Genomic DNA, 18,875 nt, shown 5'->3' on the forward strand with positions numbered 1-18,875 from the left:
CTGAACGGTTGAGATTCACTTTTAAACTTCGTGGGCCGCGAACGGAAGAGCGGGATTCACATGTTATTATTCACGAGCGCGGCGGCGGCGGGATGCTGTGAGTGCGTCTCCTCTGCAAGGTCCGAAACTTTTCTCCCATTACGCGCAGCCGGAGAGAGATGCGCCACCTGGATTAGAACCTCTTCTTTCTCCAAAAAAATTAAAAATTTAAATCTCACAATTAAAATTACACTCCAGAATCCACCCGCCGTTTCCAATTCTATCAGCGATCTCGGTGTTCACCAGAGGAAGGAGACAACGTCAAAAATCGTCTGTCATCTGTCAACCCAGATTCGTGTTTGGGGGGGGGGGGGTTGGAGGGATGGTGGGTGGGGGGGATCCAGCCTGGCGCGCGCTTTGTTCCGCTCCTCTCGCGCCGCTCAACCTCTCCAGCGCCTCAAACCGCGTCCGCGTGACCTTTTCTTTTTCCCTTTTATTGCAGTTGAAATAAATACATCCAAGACGCGCACTCTCGTTATTTTCAGTCCAAAGTTACCACACAAGCGCAACTGCGAGACGGGAGCATCCTCCCTGCGCTCTTCCTACAGCATCTCAACTTGGTGATTCCTCCGCTGTCACTGGCTCCGATCCAACGTGACTCCCTGCGCTGTGCGCCTCCGCTCTCTGTGCGTCACGTTGACCGGCGCAGCAGGAGGGCCGTTGAAGATCGCAGCTTTAATCCGAACGCGCACCCATGCGACCTTCACCTATAGGCGGCAACACCACTCACTGGCACCCTGATTCTGTGTGAGGAATCTCTCTCTCTCTCTCTCTCTCTCCCTCTCTCCCTCTCTCTCTCTCTCTCTCTCTCTCTCTCCGGGCGGGGTCTGTAGCCGTGCCGTGCCGTGCACCCTCTGGAGACTCTGGGTTGGCTGACTCACTCACTGCGTCCCAGTGATACACAATCGGGGATGTTTAAAAACCCTCAACTCAACACTTATGAGAAAAAAACGGACGCTTTTAGTTGGCTAAGACATGTGCGTTATGAATTTCGGGGATGAAAATATTGTAGTTTCCCATAAAGAAACTTGACATGATATTTTTCGTGTGTGCTTGTTTAAGCGTGTTAATCACCATCATAGCCATCTGTGTGGCTGGAGGCGGGCTATTTGCGTCGCAGCTGGACACGTAAAGCGGCCATAAAGTCCACCATGGTGTTTGAAAGCCGCGGCCTGATGGATGTGCTCCGGCAGAGGCAGGAGAGAGAGGGAGCTGGACAGAGGTGGAGGGAGAGAGAGCGAGAGGAAGAGAGATGGAAGGAGAGAGAGAAGAGGCCGTCTGATGGATCGCTGGAACAGTGGAGTCATTTTCCATCAGTGTCCATTAGGCACAAAGGGCACCGAGTCTAAAACCTGTGAGCCATAAACCTCCAGATAGCTCCGTCTGACAGAGCGCTGCCATCCTGGCTGCCTCTGTCCTGGGAGCGCGTGCGTGCGTGCTTGTGTGCGTGCACAGACTCATGTGCAGTAAAAACATATCTATCTTGGATGGAGGGAGGAAGATGTAGCAACTACATTGTTTCCACAAAGCGCTCCATCATTTGTCGATAAGTTGAACATGAGCTCCAGGATCAATCCACTCTCAGGCAGATGGGGATTGATTCAAGAAAAAATGACTTGCAACAAGTTCATCTGCATTCTTTAATAACATTTTGTTTAAAGCACCACTGACTGAACTGAGAGAAGATGATGTTCTCCCTTGTCCACCCTCCAGCATCCTATGGGCCCGGTGTAATACTTGGAAACTGAACCTTCCTGCAGCTGCAGCCTTCACATCTCATTGTGCCTCTTGGGTTGTATCCTTTAAGCAAAGTGTCCTACTTTTGCCTTTATCTGCCTGCAAAGTAATGCCTATGAATTTGGGGCGGCATAAATTCAGTTAGGGAGAGAACCCGTGCACCCCCATAACCCAAATACAGCTGCATGTCGTTCGCCCCTGTGGATGAATAATTCAACATGTCTGAGGCGTGCATATGTAAATATGTGGATCGTCTCCTGGTGGCTTTTTTTTATTTTTTTATTTTAAGGGGAGTCATATAGACCCAAAGAAATCCTTCACCTTCTTCAGGCTGTTTCCTCCTCTGGCGTGTCACCCAAAAGAGAGTATAAATCTCACGTAAACTGTGCAGGCTCCACAGCATTGGGTGTGTTGAGATATGAAGGCCTCTAAGTGATCCTAAATCAGAAAGGAATGTGGGTCAGAGAGACCTGCCTCCTGCAAAAAGGGTGTTAAATCCTGCAATTTACAGCCGGTTAAGTCTGTGATTGCTCTGCAGTTTAACGCCGCTCAGGGGAGACATACATTATAGACACATGAATTATCTCTCAGCCCACAAGGTCTTAAAATATAAAAACAGATGACTATGTCTTTTCAAGCTGTTGACTAACAAAGCAGCCATGTCACATGCAGCCATGTCACATGCAGTCAACTTTCAAGGCTCTCTCACACACTCACACACACACAGAGAGATTTCACCCTTTTCATCATTCTCCCCCCCACCCTCAGTGACTAACTGGCTTTTGTGGGGGATTGAACACGTCACAAATGATAAACAGAACGTCTCCAACCACTTGGACCCCATTTCAGTCCCCACATTTATGTGTGTGTGTGTGTGTGTGTGGCCTTGGCTTTTGCCAGTATTTGCTTGATTAGAGGCCGCGGTACTAATGTAAATAAATGTTGCCAGATGTGAAAGGAACCCCGGTTCCCACATGGTTTCATTTAGTTCCGTGCACACGGCGCTGGATGGAGCCAGGATTCATCCCGAGGGTCTGGATTCGGGGAACAACTGGAGAGGCGGTCGGGGTACGGTGACATGCACGGCACGCTAGAGCAGTTAAAGAGCAAATGGAGTGGCATGTTGGGACAGAGGCTCATACAGTAAGGCCCCAACTTTCTATGGCGTCCAACTTTCGGAAAATAAGTGTGCACCCTTTGCCAGTTTCGGCTTCAAAAAATGTGTCTCAGATAAAACATGTAAACCATATTTTTGTGTGCCAGTGACTTCTGGTATTTGATAATCCCAAAATATCACATATCCATGTTTGGATCATCTTGCTTTGAGTTACCCTTCCACCCAATTATGCAATCTCTTTGCATTTCAGTATATTCCAAAGAGGATGTGCAGACGGCTCCCCGCTCTAAATTGCTCTTGGTGCAGCGTGAAATACTAAAGATGTTGCAAGTAAACAAGGGTCTGAGGTATCAAGGCAGCATCAAAGAGTCAAGTTGCTGCCATGGAGTTCCCCGACTAGTCAGGATGCACTGAAGATTTAAAAGAAAGAAAAGAGAACTGTCCAATGCCCCAAAGAGAAACATTGAAATAAATGATCTGCTCGAGAGTAAGAGCTTCTTTTTGCATCCTAAAAACCGGCTGAGATTTGTCTCTAATCTGTTTTTACTGTGACCTTCAAGCAGGTTTTCTTCTGCAAAGCAATGAGAGAAGAGTGTGGAATTCACAAGTTGGACACACTATACATTTAAGACGACACTGCACACACCGCTAGGATTACACACACACAAAAAAAAATCCAGCTCCTCTTGGCCAAAAATCCAGACTCCACTGAACTCGATTCTCCTCTCATTTGTCCCCGTCTCAAAAGCAGAAGATCTGAGGTTAATCCCCTCCTTCGCTCTGTTGGGAAGTCGAAGAGAGAGAAAAGAAAAGAAAGGTATGCCAGAAAGCCCAGGCAGGCACTTGAGATTAAGCCACTAACTATTGACATTGTGAGTGGCAGGTAAAGTCACCTCTGCTCAACAGCCTTCAGATACCAGCAGAGCAAGACCTCCCCCTAGTGGTACAGCGGGTGTATGACTGGTCTGTCATTGACATCCCTGAGGAGCTTGGTGCTAAACATGGATGTCAGAAATATACCTGATAGCCATGATTGTGTTTTTAATCTTAATTATTCATTTTATGAGACGCAGCAACTTAATTTCCACAGCAACCTGGCTCTTCTCCTTGGAGTCAGACAGACCTGTTAAACCGAAAAGGTCACAGCCGAGTGTAGGATGATGGAGGATTATTAGGGAATAACCGAGAGTAAGTATCCCCCGTTTTCACATCAAATTAACTCTCCTCCATGCCGGCACCGCAGCAGCGTCGGCGAGGAGATCGACTGACCGGCTTGAGTCAGTCAAGTTTCAGAAGGAATGAGTACAAAAGTAGGAAAAATGTAGTAAACAAAAAAAAATAGATTAAAATAACCCACCAGTGGTAAAACAGGATGGGAAACGTGGAAAATGTTACAAGGCGTTAACTGATACGGAGCAGCAGCTCCACAGGACAGAGAGGAAGAGACAGAAACCAAATGAGGCCAGATGAAAGGAGGAACAAACTAAAGATTTATTGAAGGCAGCAGAAGATGCAAGCGACAAGAACAGAATGGCAAAACAAAAAAAGGGAGGGGGAGGGAGGTGGGGCACATACAGAGACACTTCTGTGTTCAGATAGGTTTAATGTCTTTGTGTTACAAAAGTTTTTTTTGTTTTTACAGCTCCGCAGAGCGCAATAGGTCTGTATTGTTTTATCAAAATATACATGTTTTGAACGTAAAGTGGATATAATCCAAATGATTGTGGTACAAAAACATGAATATATACAACCATCAATCCCGCTTCATACAATAACCCCACCCCCCCATATAAAAGAGAGAAACATAAAAGCTTTAACAAATGAAAAAAAAACAAAACAATTAAAGGCATATAATCTTCTACACCATCAACGTCACAGCTAAGACTGTGGTTCAATTAAGTATCCGTACTAAAGCAAACTACCAAAGTCTCTTTGTAATGTCAATCCAACAAAATGGGATACAATATACAGTATAGGCTGATACCCAAACATATTTTAACTTCATGTGACATTTGTCCAAGGCATCTGAGAAACGGGAAAATAAAAAGGAATCTGAAGCCTTGTGTACTTGTGGAAATGTGAGAAAACTTTTAGAAACCACAACACTAAAGAAAGGAAAACAGCTGGGGTAGAAGATACTTTGGTCCATAACAGCAAGAAACGCCTGTAGCTACATGAAGCTTCGTTAAACCATGCATAATAATCTTTTACAAAAATAGAGCCAGAGTGAATCTGTATCTGGTCCAAAACTACAGTGGTCGAGGCTGTGGAGGAATGTGACGACTTTAAGACTTCGGCGTGACGGTGCCAACTTGGACCTATCGTTGAGGAAAAGTGCACTAAAGAACCTGGATGTGGCGAGCGGGCACATACTGGAATGGGTGAGAGGCGAACCCACCCTGTAATCCTGAATTTAAGAAGAAAACAAATTATAGATATATATACTGGCTTGAGGATATTGAGACAGTCCAGGACTGTTGTTACTTTGAGTTGACAAGTGACTCCAGGCTGCTCTCTCACAGGTAGGATTACCTGAATATAAATGGGATAAAGGCATCTATGCAGACCGGAAAGATAAAACACCTGAACGAGAGGTAAACAAAGTCAATTGACCAGGCCGAAAAAAGGTTTCGGCCTCAGATTAAAAACTCAAGGCACTGTGATAATGATCAAACCCAGCCACTACATATAGGTATCAGATAAGCGTAGCAGTGATACACATGTAAATACTAACATTAAAAGAAAAGATAAATGAATATATATAGGCGTCCACATATAGATGAACATAATATGGTTAAATGACGCCCCCAAAACACCACGGCCCCTCCGGCGGAAGGGCGGCGTGAAGGCGAATGGGGCGGTACGGCAGGACGGCCGGCTACAGCTCCAACTCCTGCCACAAAACACCTAACAGAGCTACATCACCTAGCAAGGATATTAGGCAACTAACCAACATACATTCATAGTTTCTACATACATATAATGGGATATGCATACAAATCTCTAGAAAAACTGTTGTGTTTGTTTTTAAGATGAAACTAAAGTTTTGAATGAGCCACTTTCACCCCTTACACTCCCCAATGTTTTAACAATGCTGGTACATACCACATGGCATGAAAACGCCATTTTGAGAGCCGCGTCTTTTCCAAATAAAGCCAGAGCAATGCTTAAGGCAATCTGGTTTGGGATAAAAGGAAGGCACGAGACTGTAGATAGATATTGTAAGAAAAGAAAAAAAGGCATCCTTATCGAATGACTCCAGATAGTGGTATGGATACCCCGAAGCAAACAGGCGGGTAGTTACAAGAAGATAAAATCAAAATAGATACTGGGATATTAAATCGTTTGGTGGTGTGGGCCAAAACTAAATCCTTTGTATCGAACCGTTTATGACTGGCCAAACTGGGTCAAAGTGGCATTTCAAAAAGGCACACATACACACACAGATATATCCACATGACGATCACAATAAAAGGAATGCTGAAGTGTGTCTTGTGTGGATATGATTCATCCACATGAACATCTGTGGTGGAGGGTGTCTTTCTTGTCTTTTTTTATTTTTATTTTTTTTTTAAGCGATTTGGTCTAAAGTGACAGTTCATCAGCTGCCTCTACTTCCCCTCCAATATAACAGGTTTCCTTGCAGAATGTTGCCCCCTTCCCAGGACCCCGCTTAAAAACTAAATGATGGAACAAATTAATTGTATGGTTTGGGTACCAAGAACTTTTCCTGAACTGGAAACAGAAACGCACTTCGATTCCATTTACCGATTCCTGAGCCGAGTTTGGACTCGGCCGTTTATGTCGTCTGTCACACTCAGGCCAATGTGTGTGAATAGTGTTTACATCATTACGGGGCAGAACCTAACGTTTATGTGGAGCATAGCTTCAAAAAAAGAGAGTAGTGATACAGGAAATTGTAATCACTCAGTGGAACTGCGTCCTCCCTCTTCTCTAACATACTGCGGCTCGGCACAAGAATGCCGGTTTTAGTGGTCCCCCCCCGGTCAGTATTGGCTGATGTTGGCCGGACTAACTCCAAAACAAATTAGTGTAAAACCGGCAACAATGAAGCTTTGTTGGTCAACATTCAAATTGAATTGAGGTAATTTAAAATACCTTGTATTTTTTTGCTGAGTTATCGGTTGCAAAAGAAAATTGAGGTTTGATTTTTTGTATACATATTTCGGTGACATACGACAACGAGTGGAACCAGGAATCGGGACGCCAGACATGCAATACCCAAACCGATTAACGAGAGGAATGATTAAGAATGGTGACGGGCGCAACAGTCTACAAAGAACCACGGCCATCAATATGCAACGGTGGCCATTTTCCACTGAAGGAAACCTCAATAAAAGTAGCATTCAGATGGCAATACACTTGGAGGAAGGGAGGAACGACACTCAGATGGTGGACTTTGAGAAGGACACTCGAAGGTGGTGGTTCTCTCCCAGATCATGGTTGTGGAACTCAATGAGGGACTCGATTGCCTCCTCGACTGAGCCCATCTGGATCAGGGCCATCTTGCGGTCTTTCCTGTTCGATAAAAAGAGGGAACAATGGGTTCTTAAAGTGTCAACATGTAGCCCACTTTTTTGACATTTGCTACGTTATGAGCGCTAAGACATCTTATTCAGACTCTAAACAATAAATAGAAGAAAGACAGACAAGTCAAACACCAATAAGGACGTAACAATTGAAGAAGATTAAGAGTGACTGGACTCGGACTTACTGAAAGAACTTGAAGGCTTTAACTGTGGCTCCTGAGCTGGCAAAAAGCCTCCTGAGGTCATCCTCCACCACCGAAGGCCTGAAAAGAGAGAAAAACTGGAAATTTACATAAAGCTTTTACGGGAGTTTACAATCCCTTTATTTATTTGCATTTTCCGGTTTATTTACTGGTATTGTGAAACAAGATGGCTGATTAAATCTAAAAATGCACCTCTAGAGCAGCATGTTTAGAAAATATGGGCACAACTTCTTAATCCCAAGCACCAAATATAGAAAAGAATGAGTCATGACTACAAAGGAAAAAGCTTACAGCTCAAAAGCTGCTGGGGAGAGAGTGGGAATGGAAATGAGGCTCTCGCGGATGAACTCACGGTATGTTGGAGAGGTGGAGTGTTGCCGAGGGTGGGAAGATGTTGGAGTAATTTTTGGAGCCGGGCTTCTTGAAGCGGTGCAGCGGTGAGTTGCTGTAGTCCTTTGTGAGGCCCTGGTCCTCGTGGCCTTCTCTGGGCAGCTGCACTGTGGTGTGTTTCGATGAGGTCACACGCATGGCACGGCCATGGAGACGCTGACCATTCAGGTGGCTCATAGCTGAGAAACATGAACAGGATTAATTCATTTCCATCCTTGATTGAGCAGCACATTTGTGAAAACATTAAGTTAATGATCAGAAAAGAAAACCGGTCCTCTACAAAATGTACGTTAAGATTATGAGGAGGAATAAATAAGAAAGAAAGAAAATTATGCTGATGTTGATTTGCAGGGCTGGAGTGTAGCTACCTAGCTGAGCCTGAGTGCTATCAGACATCTGGATTAGAGCATTCTCCTTTTTATTAAACAGGATCTTCACTCTCATCACGTCGCCGTACACACCTGGGGAGGAAGAGGAAGGGGTCACAACACGAGTGCAACAAAGAACACAGCCTTAACAGGACCTACATAGCCAATCACAGCAACAAAAACAATGTAAACCATCACATCGGGGGCAATGATATTCATACTGCTACTAAATGGACAGTCTGATTAATCAGTAATTGTCAGGCTGTCCTACTAATTTTTCCGTTCAATTCTGCATGGGATCTCTAGAACTAATCCTACGTAAACCCTCTCAGATTACAATTACACAGATGCTGACAACTAAAATGGTTAAGCCCGAGAAGGGAGAGGTAGTGATTTGAAGGCAAAATGAGCGGTTTTGTTGATTTGATAGCTATACAGTGAAGAAAGCATCGATTACTTGACCAACTCGAGGGCTTAATAAATGACACATGCAGGAATAAACTAAACATGCACAAACCTACATTAGAGTAACTGAGACAAACTGCAGAGGAGTAATATGGTGACATAATCTGAGGGATATGTCAACTCACAAATCACTAAAAAGCAGCAGCATTTCATCTTTGTATGAACTATTGCTGAGTGACTCAAGGCAACAGCAGAAAAATCTACTTAGCAAAAATGGTATTTGCTGAAATTTCATGGGTTAGGCTTGGACCGTGCAGAATCAAATAGTGTTGACTTTTATCCTCTTCCTGAGGGTCATACTTTAGAATTTAGATTGCCTTCCTGCCTCAGTTGCAAACAAAATTATCCCCATATTTCTATTTAGTTAGGCAATGTTTCCATTAAGGGGCTGTGCTCTTTGAAGCTGGAAAAACTAAATGTTTGTTGCCCATGGACAGTAAACCACCGCTGTTAGAAATGAAATGCTGCCGCTTTGTGTGGTGTTCTCACCTTACATTCCTCACACAAACCCACAACAACCAAAAACAGGTCATACAAACTCCCAAAATCAAAACAGACACCCCCACCCTTCATAGCCCTGTAGCCTGATGACGAGCCATCAGTGGTTAAAAAACAAAGCCAACAACATGAGACAAGACATGCCCACCTTGCCAGGTAACAGTAGTAATAAAAAAAAGGAGATGAAAGGATGATAACGTACCGAAAAGAATAAAGAGGCAGTGTGGCGTAACGCTCTTTAGAGACAGCAGGGGGAGTAGCGGGGCAGGGGGCCAAAGGGGGATAAGGGAACAGGGGACAGGGGAAAAGAGACGGAGCGGAGTGGAGGACAGTGGAGTGGAGTCGGGACATATCCGCAGGCCACAGGCAGCGAGGTCCACAGGAAGGCCACAGTACCATGGAGGAAGGAGAGGCATGAGGGACGAAGAGAATGTAGAGAGGACAAGGGGAGAGGATTCAAACAGCATGAGAGAGGAGGAAGAGGGGGATGAGGTTGTGGAGAAGACGACAAGTGGAGGGGCAGATGATTGCAAAATCGAGGGAGACCAATGAGAGAGATGCCAATGTTGTGTTTTTGTTGAGTTTACAATTTGTGGGTGGTGACCAAATTGGGCATGATGGATTGGGGAGGGGTGGTTGTAGTAATAGAGTGGCAGAGGGGAGGAGGACAGAGGGAACAATTGGTCGTGGGACGTGCAGTCAGTTGGCAAGAGGTGAGGGGTTTTAAAACAAAGGAGGGAGAGGGGGACAGAGAAAGTAGAGAGGGAAAAAAGGAAGTAAAAAAACAAGGTCAGTATACACAAAGAAATGTAGTGCTTCAGACAGTAGTACTGGCTAAATTAAAATGCACTGTCACTATGGGAACACTAGGAGAAAAAGAAGAGAAAAAAGATTAACAATGAAATACAGAAAAAAGGCAGAGACAATATGTACTTGTAATTACAGGCTATGTTTGTTTAGATTATTTACAGTTACATTAAAATAAAACAGTCAAATCTGAATGTCAATTATAGTTATCCTGTTGCAACTACCTGCTGAAATTATCATGCTTAACGTAATGACTACATAACTACAGTAAATGTAATGAGTGCGACAGACTACCAATACATTTTACAAACTATGTATATAAAAAGACCTAAATCCAGGCACGGTGTGTTTCTTTACAAAATACAAAGAAAAAAGTAATATTGTCTCTCCAACAACTCAAGAATGATTTCAACTAATGGACAAAAATGAAGATATGAAATGTAGGTTTAAAAAAAGAAAAAAAAAAAGAAGTTAGTGTTTTGAATAAACTTAAAATTCACAGTGAGCAAAAGTGGCAGGTCAGAAATGCAGCAGGTTTGGTCAAACAGAGAGGTCCTGAAAGAGAAGACGTTTGACTCCATGAACCCTTTTCATTAAAAACTGTGGTATGGGGACTAGTCTGATCACAGGGAGGTGGTGCGAAATGGGGGTGGGGGGCAGCCAAACAATGGAGCGCTTATACAAGTGGATCCAGGTCAATTAACCATAGTGTAAACAAATGGCACTGTAACATTCTAACGTTTCTCAGCACTGCACTGAAAGAGGCAGAATGTAGCTCTGTTTGAACTTAGTGAGTGTACTGACCTCAGGGTTCAGATTGCTGACCAACAACACATGGTGTCCGCCAGCGGTGGCGAACCCCGCCAGGCCGAGCCGGCTAGCGGCAGCTGCGGCAGCAGCCATGCCGCCGTGGCCCACACCCAGGGACGCCAGGGCACCAGGCATACCAGGCATTGACAGTCCTAAGAGGGACAAAGTGTTAATTTCATTGATGTGACTTAAACCGTTACATGCTCTACACACTGAAGAGATCTGGTAAGAAGAAAATACTGGGTAATATATATCCAGTATGTTCACGTCAAGACAGACAAATATTTAGATAAGCGATACAGGGTAGCATGGTAAAATAAAGTGTGTACTGACCTGACTGCTGGATGGCAAAGGCTTGGGGGAAGCCATGAGCTGCACCATAAGGAGAGGCTGAGATTAAGCCTGGAGCAGCTAGGAGAAGAAGCAACAAAAAACAAAAAACAAAAAAAAACATCACAAATAAGAACAAAGATTTCTTCCAGGGTTCTTGAAATTTAAGACATTTTTTAATACCACTTAAAATTCTCTGCTCCCTTGGCCCCTTAATCTGTCCAGCCAGTTTTGTTGTTAAAATGACACTTGTTCGTCACCTTTAACGTTAGCTTGTTAGTAGCCAGGTGCGAGGATTTTTTTTCTTTCTTTCCTGACAACTGACTGACACACGCCAGAGCGCATGCACACTCCATGGTCAAGAGTAATTTATATTTATGGTGTCACAATATTATTTTATTAGTACAATCAGTCAAATAAGACCTTTGTAAACAAAATGCAATCATTTTAAAGGCCTTCATTTAAGAATATGAAATGTAATACTTCTATAAAAGAAGTGGGTACCCAATCTTACCAAATGCAGCAGCTGCCATGGTCTGGTGGTCAAGGGAGACCTGTGAATCAGCAGTGGGGAGGTCTGGACGGGTGTAATCCCGGCTCTTGTCGTTGTTGTACTTGACATTGAGGCTGGTGAGCTTGGAGAAGCTGATTCTCAGGGTGCAGCAGGCATTGTAGATGTTCTGTCCATCCAGAGACTGAGAGAAATTGAGGATTTAGACTTGAGCCAACATGAAACTGTATTTAAACTCGGCAGTGTAAAACACGTCACAGTCATCTTTATGGGTCCCAAGATGTTTACAGCAAACTGAATCTCAACCCTACCGCAAAAGTGGTGGTAAGAACATCAGACTGAAACATCATGACAGAGCATTAGTTGTACCAGTCTTACCAGTTTGGAGTGCTGAGCTGTCAAGCCATCGGCATACTGGATAAGAGCCTGGAATTGGTTGTTCTTGGTGAATGTGATGATCTTCAGCACGGTGCCGAATTTAGAGAAAATCTGGAGGGGGAGAAAGCACAATTAGGGGTGAACCACAACACACACTTTCATTGAAACTGTACTGGAAGATAAACAAAGGGAATACATTTGTATATGTTTTTTCTTCGAACACCACACTTGGGAAACTGGAGACGTTTCTGTTGGTTGCAATCTGCAACCTCACAGCCAGATGCTGCCAAATCCTACACACTAGCAAGCTAATGTGTGAAATAACTAGGTAACTGTAATCTGTACCTGGTGAAGAACATCCAGGGTGACGGGGTAGAAGAGGTTTTCCACGATGACTCTGAGCACAGGGCTTTGGGACCCGGCTCCTCCCATGCTAGCCACATCTGCTGGAATGGCCATGCCTCCCATCCCACCGCCATGCAGAGCATTGACTGCCTGCAGAGCTGCCTGGGCACGCTAAAAAAGAAGAAAAAAAGAGGAACTTCTTAGCATAGATGGAGAAAGGATGCAAACCATTTAATAAATAAATCAGTTTGCAGTAATATTAATGACAACAGTAATTTAAGCCTGAAATCCAAACATCAAGTGCGTGTCAGATTGCAAATCCTTACCACTTGGTTGGGGGAGTTGTCGGTCTTGAGCTCCTTGTGAGTCGAGTATTGCATGTAAATGGGGTGGTTTCTGATGACGGGGGTTACAGAGGAGTAGTAGCTCACCATCGTCTGTGCACACTCCTCGCTGGTCATTTCTAAGAATGCCTGCAGGGGAGGACCAGAGAAATGCATTTCATTTGACTGTCCCATCACGTATACGGTGCCACACTATGGCAATGTTTAAGTGTTCCAAATAATCAGGTCTGATACGAGCATTTTCACTACCCATCACATCTACGTTTAGCCAAATCTCATTTGACATCTTTATTGGTTTCGACACATAACGGCAGGTATTGGAAAACAGGAAATAAAGACATTTAAAAATGGATTCAATGTCTCAGCTAGTAGAATTATCATTCTACCCACTATGCCATGAGGCTGTAACAAAAGGGTCAGTCAACATTTTCAGGACAAAGGCCTACAAAGCTCTCTGATCCCATGCCTAAAGAGGGCAAGTCACACCGGTTTGGTGAGAAGACCTGCACATATCAGTGTCCTTACCTGGTTTTTCCCTTTCAGCATCAGCAAATTAGTGACCTTTCCAAAAGGCAGTCCCAGGCCAATAACTTCAGCCTCATTTATGTCGTTGGGCAGCTTGCGTACGTGGACCACACGTGACGGAACACCAGGGCTGCGGACGTCACCTTTGAATTTTTTGCTGTCGTTGCCATTGGCTGCAAGAAAAAAAAACAGAAGCAGATACAATCAGGGAGGGAACAGAGGGCTCTGGTTCTTCGTGAATAATGGATTGATCGTCATGGCAACACAAACCGACACAAACGACAAGCACTTCAGTAAAAAAAGGATTCAACCCTCCATGGCAACAACCCCCCTTACCTGGGTTCATGATATAGGGCCCGTTGGCTATGCAGGTAGAAAATAGTTCGTCGGATCCCCTCTGCAGGAAGAGAGAAAACAATGGTTCACTTCAGTGCCTTCACCAATGAGGGCACGGCATAGCAGGTGGAGAGCACAGCTCTCATATTACTGAGCCATTGTGCGATAGAGCAGGAAGTAATCTGATAACCAAAGGAGGACCGAGCAAGCCCGCTTGAGAAGAACCCCACCTTCCTCGGTAGAAATAATTAAATGACCCGGCTTGTCAGCACGGATATTTGACTTCTCATCATATTCTTTTCTTCCCGTACCATTTTATACTCTTCCAACAGTAATTCCTAGTTCCAAACCTTAGCCACCTGCAAAAATAGGCCATTATTTCTGACCTCGGGGCAATGTGCCACAATATTAATTTATAACGTCAATCGCACTCTGGGAGAAAAAGCTACTATTCAACCTGAAGCATAGCAGTCAGCAATAACCTCTTAGCTGGACAGCAGCCGTCAGTCGGTATAAACCATCTTCTCATAATTCAGTATTAGGAGGAAGGATAACACACCAAAGCCCTCTGGATTGGAAGACAAGACGGGGATACTCCCAGCCCACACTAGATTACTGTCTGCTGAAACAGCCTCGTCTGTCCCCTCTTGCTCTCTCCAGTAGATATAAAGTGCTGTTACAGGGCTGTTCTCATGTTTGTGGTTGTGCGAGATGAAGTACAGCAGTCACAAGAAGTGGCTCAGCGGCCTAAGCTCTACAACACTCCACAATGAATGTCCTGTTCCAGCTGAGACTAGGGGCATTGTTACACGGCAGCACACACACATACACTCTAGGAGTTGAAGTGTCCTGGAGCACTTTTACAACAACCAGTCATGCAGGTTTGCTAGCATTCTACTCCACCTTGTGAATCTTGGCCTTTAATTATGCAAGTTGGTGGGGGTTACAGTCAGGCTGCAAAGTCTGCTCAAACGGCAGGAGGAATATGGTGATCTGAGAGAGATTTGGTCATGCCGCCGACTGGTGTCGGGTACAGAGTTAGTTGCTATGAGAGCACAACACTGTACGCAGTAGAATAAACTACCCTTTGACTTCCAGATGGTTGGCCTAAGTCGCTCACTCTCACTCTGGGGCCCACACAAACAGGGTGTGCTATCTAAATTCATCAACTTGGAGCAGCAAGAGACATTCCTTTGCCTACTTAACTGCAGCTTCGGGATCAGGGGCCTCCTACTTTGGCAAACGTTCAAATCTATACATAAATGGAATGCATACATGATTACAAAAAGGTGCAAAGTATGACAAGACAAGGAAATAAAACAGGACTTACAAATTTGTTTGATTTTTAATGGGAGTGACCAGTTAACTTATACCTAATGGTAGAAATAAGAATACCAAACGACAAGTGATATGTTCTTGTTGGGAGGAAATCGTAAAAGAAAAAAACATTTTAGCTTTTTGCTTGATAAATGGGCCATGCCCAGATGCAAGCAATGAGAAATGAAGGAAGTGGCTCCCGCCTGACTGGATGCTGGGCAGGCATTGTCAGCAGACTTCCAAACAGGAAGAGCAGCGATATCAGGCCTGCTTCCAGGGTTTGACTAAACTTCCTCTTTGGGACTGATGGTTACTGTTCCATGGCAGGACTCTCTCCCCCCATACTTCCCCATTCTAAAAATAGCCACAGAGCTAAGACAGTGTGTAGAACAGAGCCGAAACATCAAAGTATTATACCAAACAAAGGACTATGGAACAAATAAATTGAGAATATAACTAGTGTGGCAGATAGTGCAGAGCAGCACAAAGATAATTTACAAAGCTAAGGAAAAAGAGAGCGTATAAAAAGTCTACTCCAAGACAGTGCCAAACCCATTTTCAAACAAAAATCCGCTAAATGCGTATCGACATGTTCACATCCTTTGTTTTCGCGGGGTGTTGACAGTATAATAGTAGCTTTTGGCTAGGAGACGATGACACATTGCTGGCCCACATGCTGAAGCTGACGAGCAACTGTGTCTTACCAACAATGGCAGTGGCCTACCTTTATATATCCTTTTTAAAAAAAGGCAACATGTACTGGGGGCAGTTTCCCTGCACACCTGGTTTGCATTGCATCAAAAGGAAGGGAAAAAATAACATGGACTCTAAGCATTTAAGGGCCTTATTTGGGACTTTGTTGGGGTTGGTAAAAGGTAATCCTTCAAGATAAAACAAAGGCAAAGAGCACAGGTACAGACATGTTTGTTCACTGTGATCAGCCTTTGCCAGTGGGGGGCAGGGAGTCTCACCATGGGACCGGAGGGGGAGATTGGAATGTGACCGCGGAATGCCAGACACTCTGCCCAGACGGAATAATTACAGAATCCAGCAAGGCAGTACACCATAAGTCAGCATTATCCTTACAACAGTACATAAAATCCAGAATAAAAAAAATCGTATCAGAAGTCAAATTAGGGCCTTAACTTCAGCGGTGTTAAAAAGTTGAAAAACACGCTTTACTGAAATTAAGAGGGGGTGGGGTGTTTGTTTAAACATATAAAGACCTTTGGTCGGGACGATGAAGACAGTTGAGACGGGATGGTTACAGCCCTATGTTGAGTTCAAGTACACCTCCTACACATATGTGCCTGAGGCACCGTTGCCATGGATTACTACTTAGCCAGGCATTTTTATTGGGTACGCAAGTTAACAACAAGCAGTTTGCCAATAACAACTGTGCTCGTCGCTTAACAAGTTTGCACACAAACATGAACAAGAAGGGCTGCTATTCCAGAGACATACGCACACAACTTCACTGGAGATAATAAAATGTAAATAATACATGCGTGCAAAAAGAGGAACATGGGACAATACTTTGCTGGTTTGTTTCACTGCCGTTTGCCGAATAGGCTTGTGCTAGAAACTAGGCTGAAAAAATAGCAAGCGCCGGGGCAGGATTCAGCTGCTTTCTTAACATTCCAGCAAGGCCAACATGCTATTAAGGAACACACAACAGCAGGAAGTTTCATTTCCCTGCAGCCACACAACCCAACCGAAACAGAAAAACAAAGCCCCACATCATATAATCTATTCTAATTCAATTATCAAAAGTCCCATGTCTTGAGAGTTGCCGCAACATAAATGCGCCGACTGTTGCATATCATAAATCTTTAAAAAGGCAGTCTGCAACTGAAAACTCATTACGCATGAGAAATGGCTTTGGACAGCAGTTCTGTAATTATAGAGGAAGCGCTTGCAAACTGACAGACTATTCGTTTCAAGTCCCCAGTGTCGGGCACAGTTATTTTCCATTTTCACTGACTTGTAAATGCAATGAAAGCTCTCATGATCTCAAAGCTATTTTGATTATGATGTTATTCTAATGACAGCATTTACTTAGCAAAGGCCATGTAAGTCGTTTTACATGTCTACACCCACATTTGAACATGTGGCATTCATCCTGTAGTATAGTCAGTGAAATAAGGGAAAGTGAAAAGAAGCAGAGTTGCAAAAAGACAACGACTAAAATGTGCCTACCTTTGTGCCAACGGATATGTCATGGACACTGCTGTGAAAGAGAAAGACACTTTATTATTACACAGGAAATGCAAGCAAATTACCCATACTACATTATGGGATCTTATTTAACAGTTAATGACAACAGCATAACACTCTGGAAACTATGCATTTACAACAAGTATTGAGACAACATAAACCTAGTATGGTTTAAAAAGAAGAAGAAAGAGGGACTTCCTTATCCATTACGAAGCGTGAAATTCAAAAAGCATTGCAGAAACTTGAATATTTTCAATTGAAGTCTGCCGTGCAAAAACAATATACAAATACTTACTCAATTTCAGGGACGTAGCCGGTTCCCAAAGGGTACAATTCAGCGTCTAGGCGGCTGTATTGGATTAAAAAAATATATATGATCAAACTTTAGATAGGACGCTTATAAGCAATAATAAAACAATGATCAAATCTCTCAAATAAACGTCGAGCGTATTGTTGACCGGGTTCAATGCAACACTTGGTTGCTGCGTTTGAAGTCCTTTAAAACTGTAGAATGCATCGGTTCAAAATGGTAACAAATTATAATACGCTTGATTTAAAAAAAACGATATTGCGTTTCCTATTGTCTCCTACCCTGTGTGGACAACCAGGTATAGAATGAAGTCTCAAATTTAATCAACGCACAACGTTCAGGCCAGACATCTTCAAACATGGCCCTGGCACTCCGCAGACAAATGAATGCGGAAATGAGACACGTTGCTTTAGCTATAGCGTTCGAGCGCCAGTGGAAGCGAGTTACCATGGTAGTTAGCCAACGTTCTATAATGTAACGGCCGCCGCGTGCTGCCACAACGTTCCGTTAACGAACGAATATTCAGACTACATACGTTCGTCGAGTAACGTTCGCTTGGCGTCTTTTTATACAAAATAAGTATATCATATATGTCTGTTCAAGCTAGTTAGCTTACGCTCCTGCTAACTGTTGCATGTTTTGATGGCAGAGAGAAGAAGAAAAAAAAAAAAAAGGAAAAAAACTGTTTCAAAACTTTCTCGGTCTAACGGTTACGTGAAGTAGCCGCCGCGATCAAAATATATCATAATAAGCAACATAGATATGGAAATAGTGAACACGGCGGTGGGTTTGCATTAAATAAAGAAGTCTAAAGTGTGGTTCTTTTTCACTTACCCGTCCATTGCACAAGAAAAAAACTGCAGGTCTGAAGCGAAGGTAGGGCGGCAGACTTGCTTGATTTTCTTACAAAATGGCTGAACACACGGGGGCGAGCGCTGATTAGTCCAGCCACTTTCAAGAGCCCAAAGTAGGCGGGGACAAGCTTCTCCTTGAGTCGTGATTGGACAAGACGACTATCATTTTGTATAGAAGGACAAAAGCAGAAAAAAAGGAGGCCGCGGCAAATTTCCAGAACATCATATCAAGTAGTCATGTTTGTTTGAGTATACCCTGGTTATTTGTGAGAAAAAGAAAAACAACGTATTGATGAAATAAAAGAAGAAGAAGAAGAAGAAGAAGAAGAAGAAGAAGAAGAAGAAGAAGAAGAAGAAGAAGAAGAAGAAGAAGAAGAAGAAGAAGAAGAAGAAGAAGAAGAAGAAGAAGAAGAAGAAGAAGAAG

General features: G+C 43.7%; 1 protein-coding gene across 1 annotated transcript; it reads right to left on the reverse strand.

The window, feature by feature from the left end:
- Positions 1-6,388: 6,388 nt before the first annotated feature.
- On the reverse strand, positions 6,389-18,472 carry ptbp1a (polypyrimidine tract binding protein 1a). Its single transcript, XM_079218563.1, has 16 exons — positions 18,432-18,472; positions 17,583-17,636; positions 17,270-17,300; positions 13,754-13,814; positions 13,418-13,590; positions 12,875-13,021; positions 12,549-12,719; positions 12,204-12,314; positions 11,829-12,009; positions 11,318-11,395; positions 10,979-11,136; positions 9,570-9,603; positions 8,405-8,497; positions 7,999-8,215; positions 7,629-7,706; positions 6,389-7,432 (listed from the first exon to the last, which is right to left on the reverse strand). Exons 1-16 carry the CDS (start codon positions 18,437-18,439, stop codon positions 7,300-7,302), a joined length of 1,728 nt encoding a protein of 575 aa, XP_079074689.1. The 5' UTR covers positions 18,440-18,472; the 3' UTR covers positions 6,389-7,299.
- Between the last annotated feature and the right edge of the window lie 403 nt (positions 18,473-18,875).

This window comes from Taurulus bubalis, assembly GCF_910589615.1.
Source record: "Taurulus bubalis genome assembly, chromosome: 1".
Taxonomy (NCBI): domain Eukaryota; kingdom Metazoa; phylum Chordata; class Actinopteri; order Perciformes; family Cottidae; genus Taurulus; species Taurulus bubalis.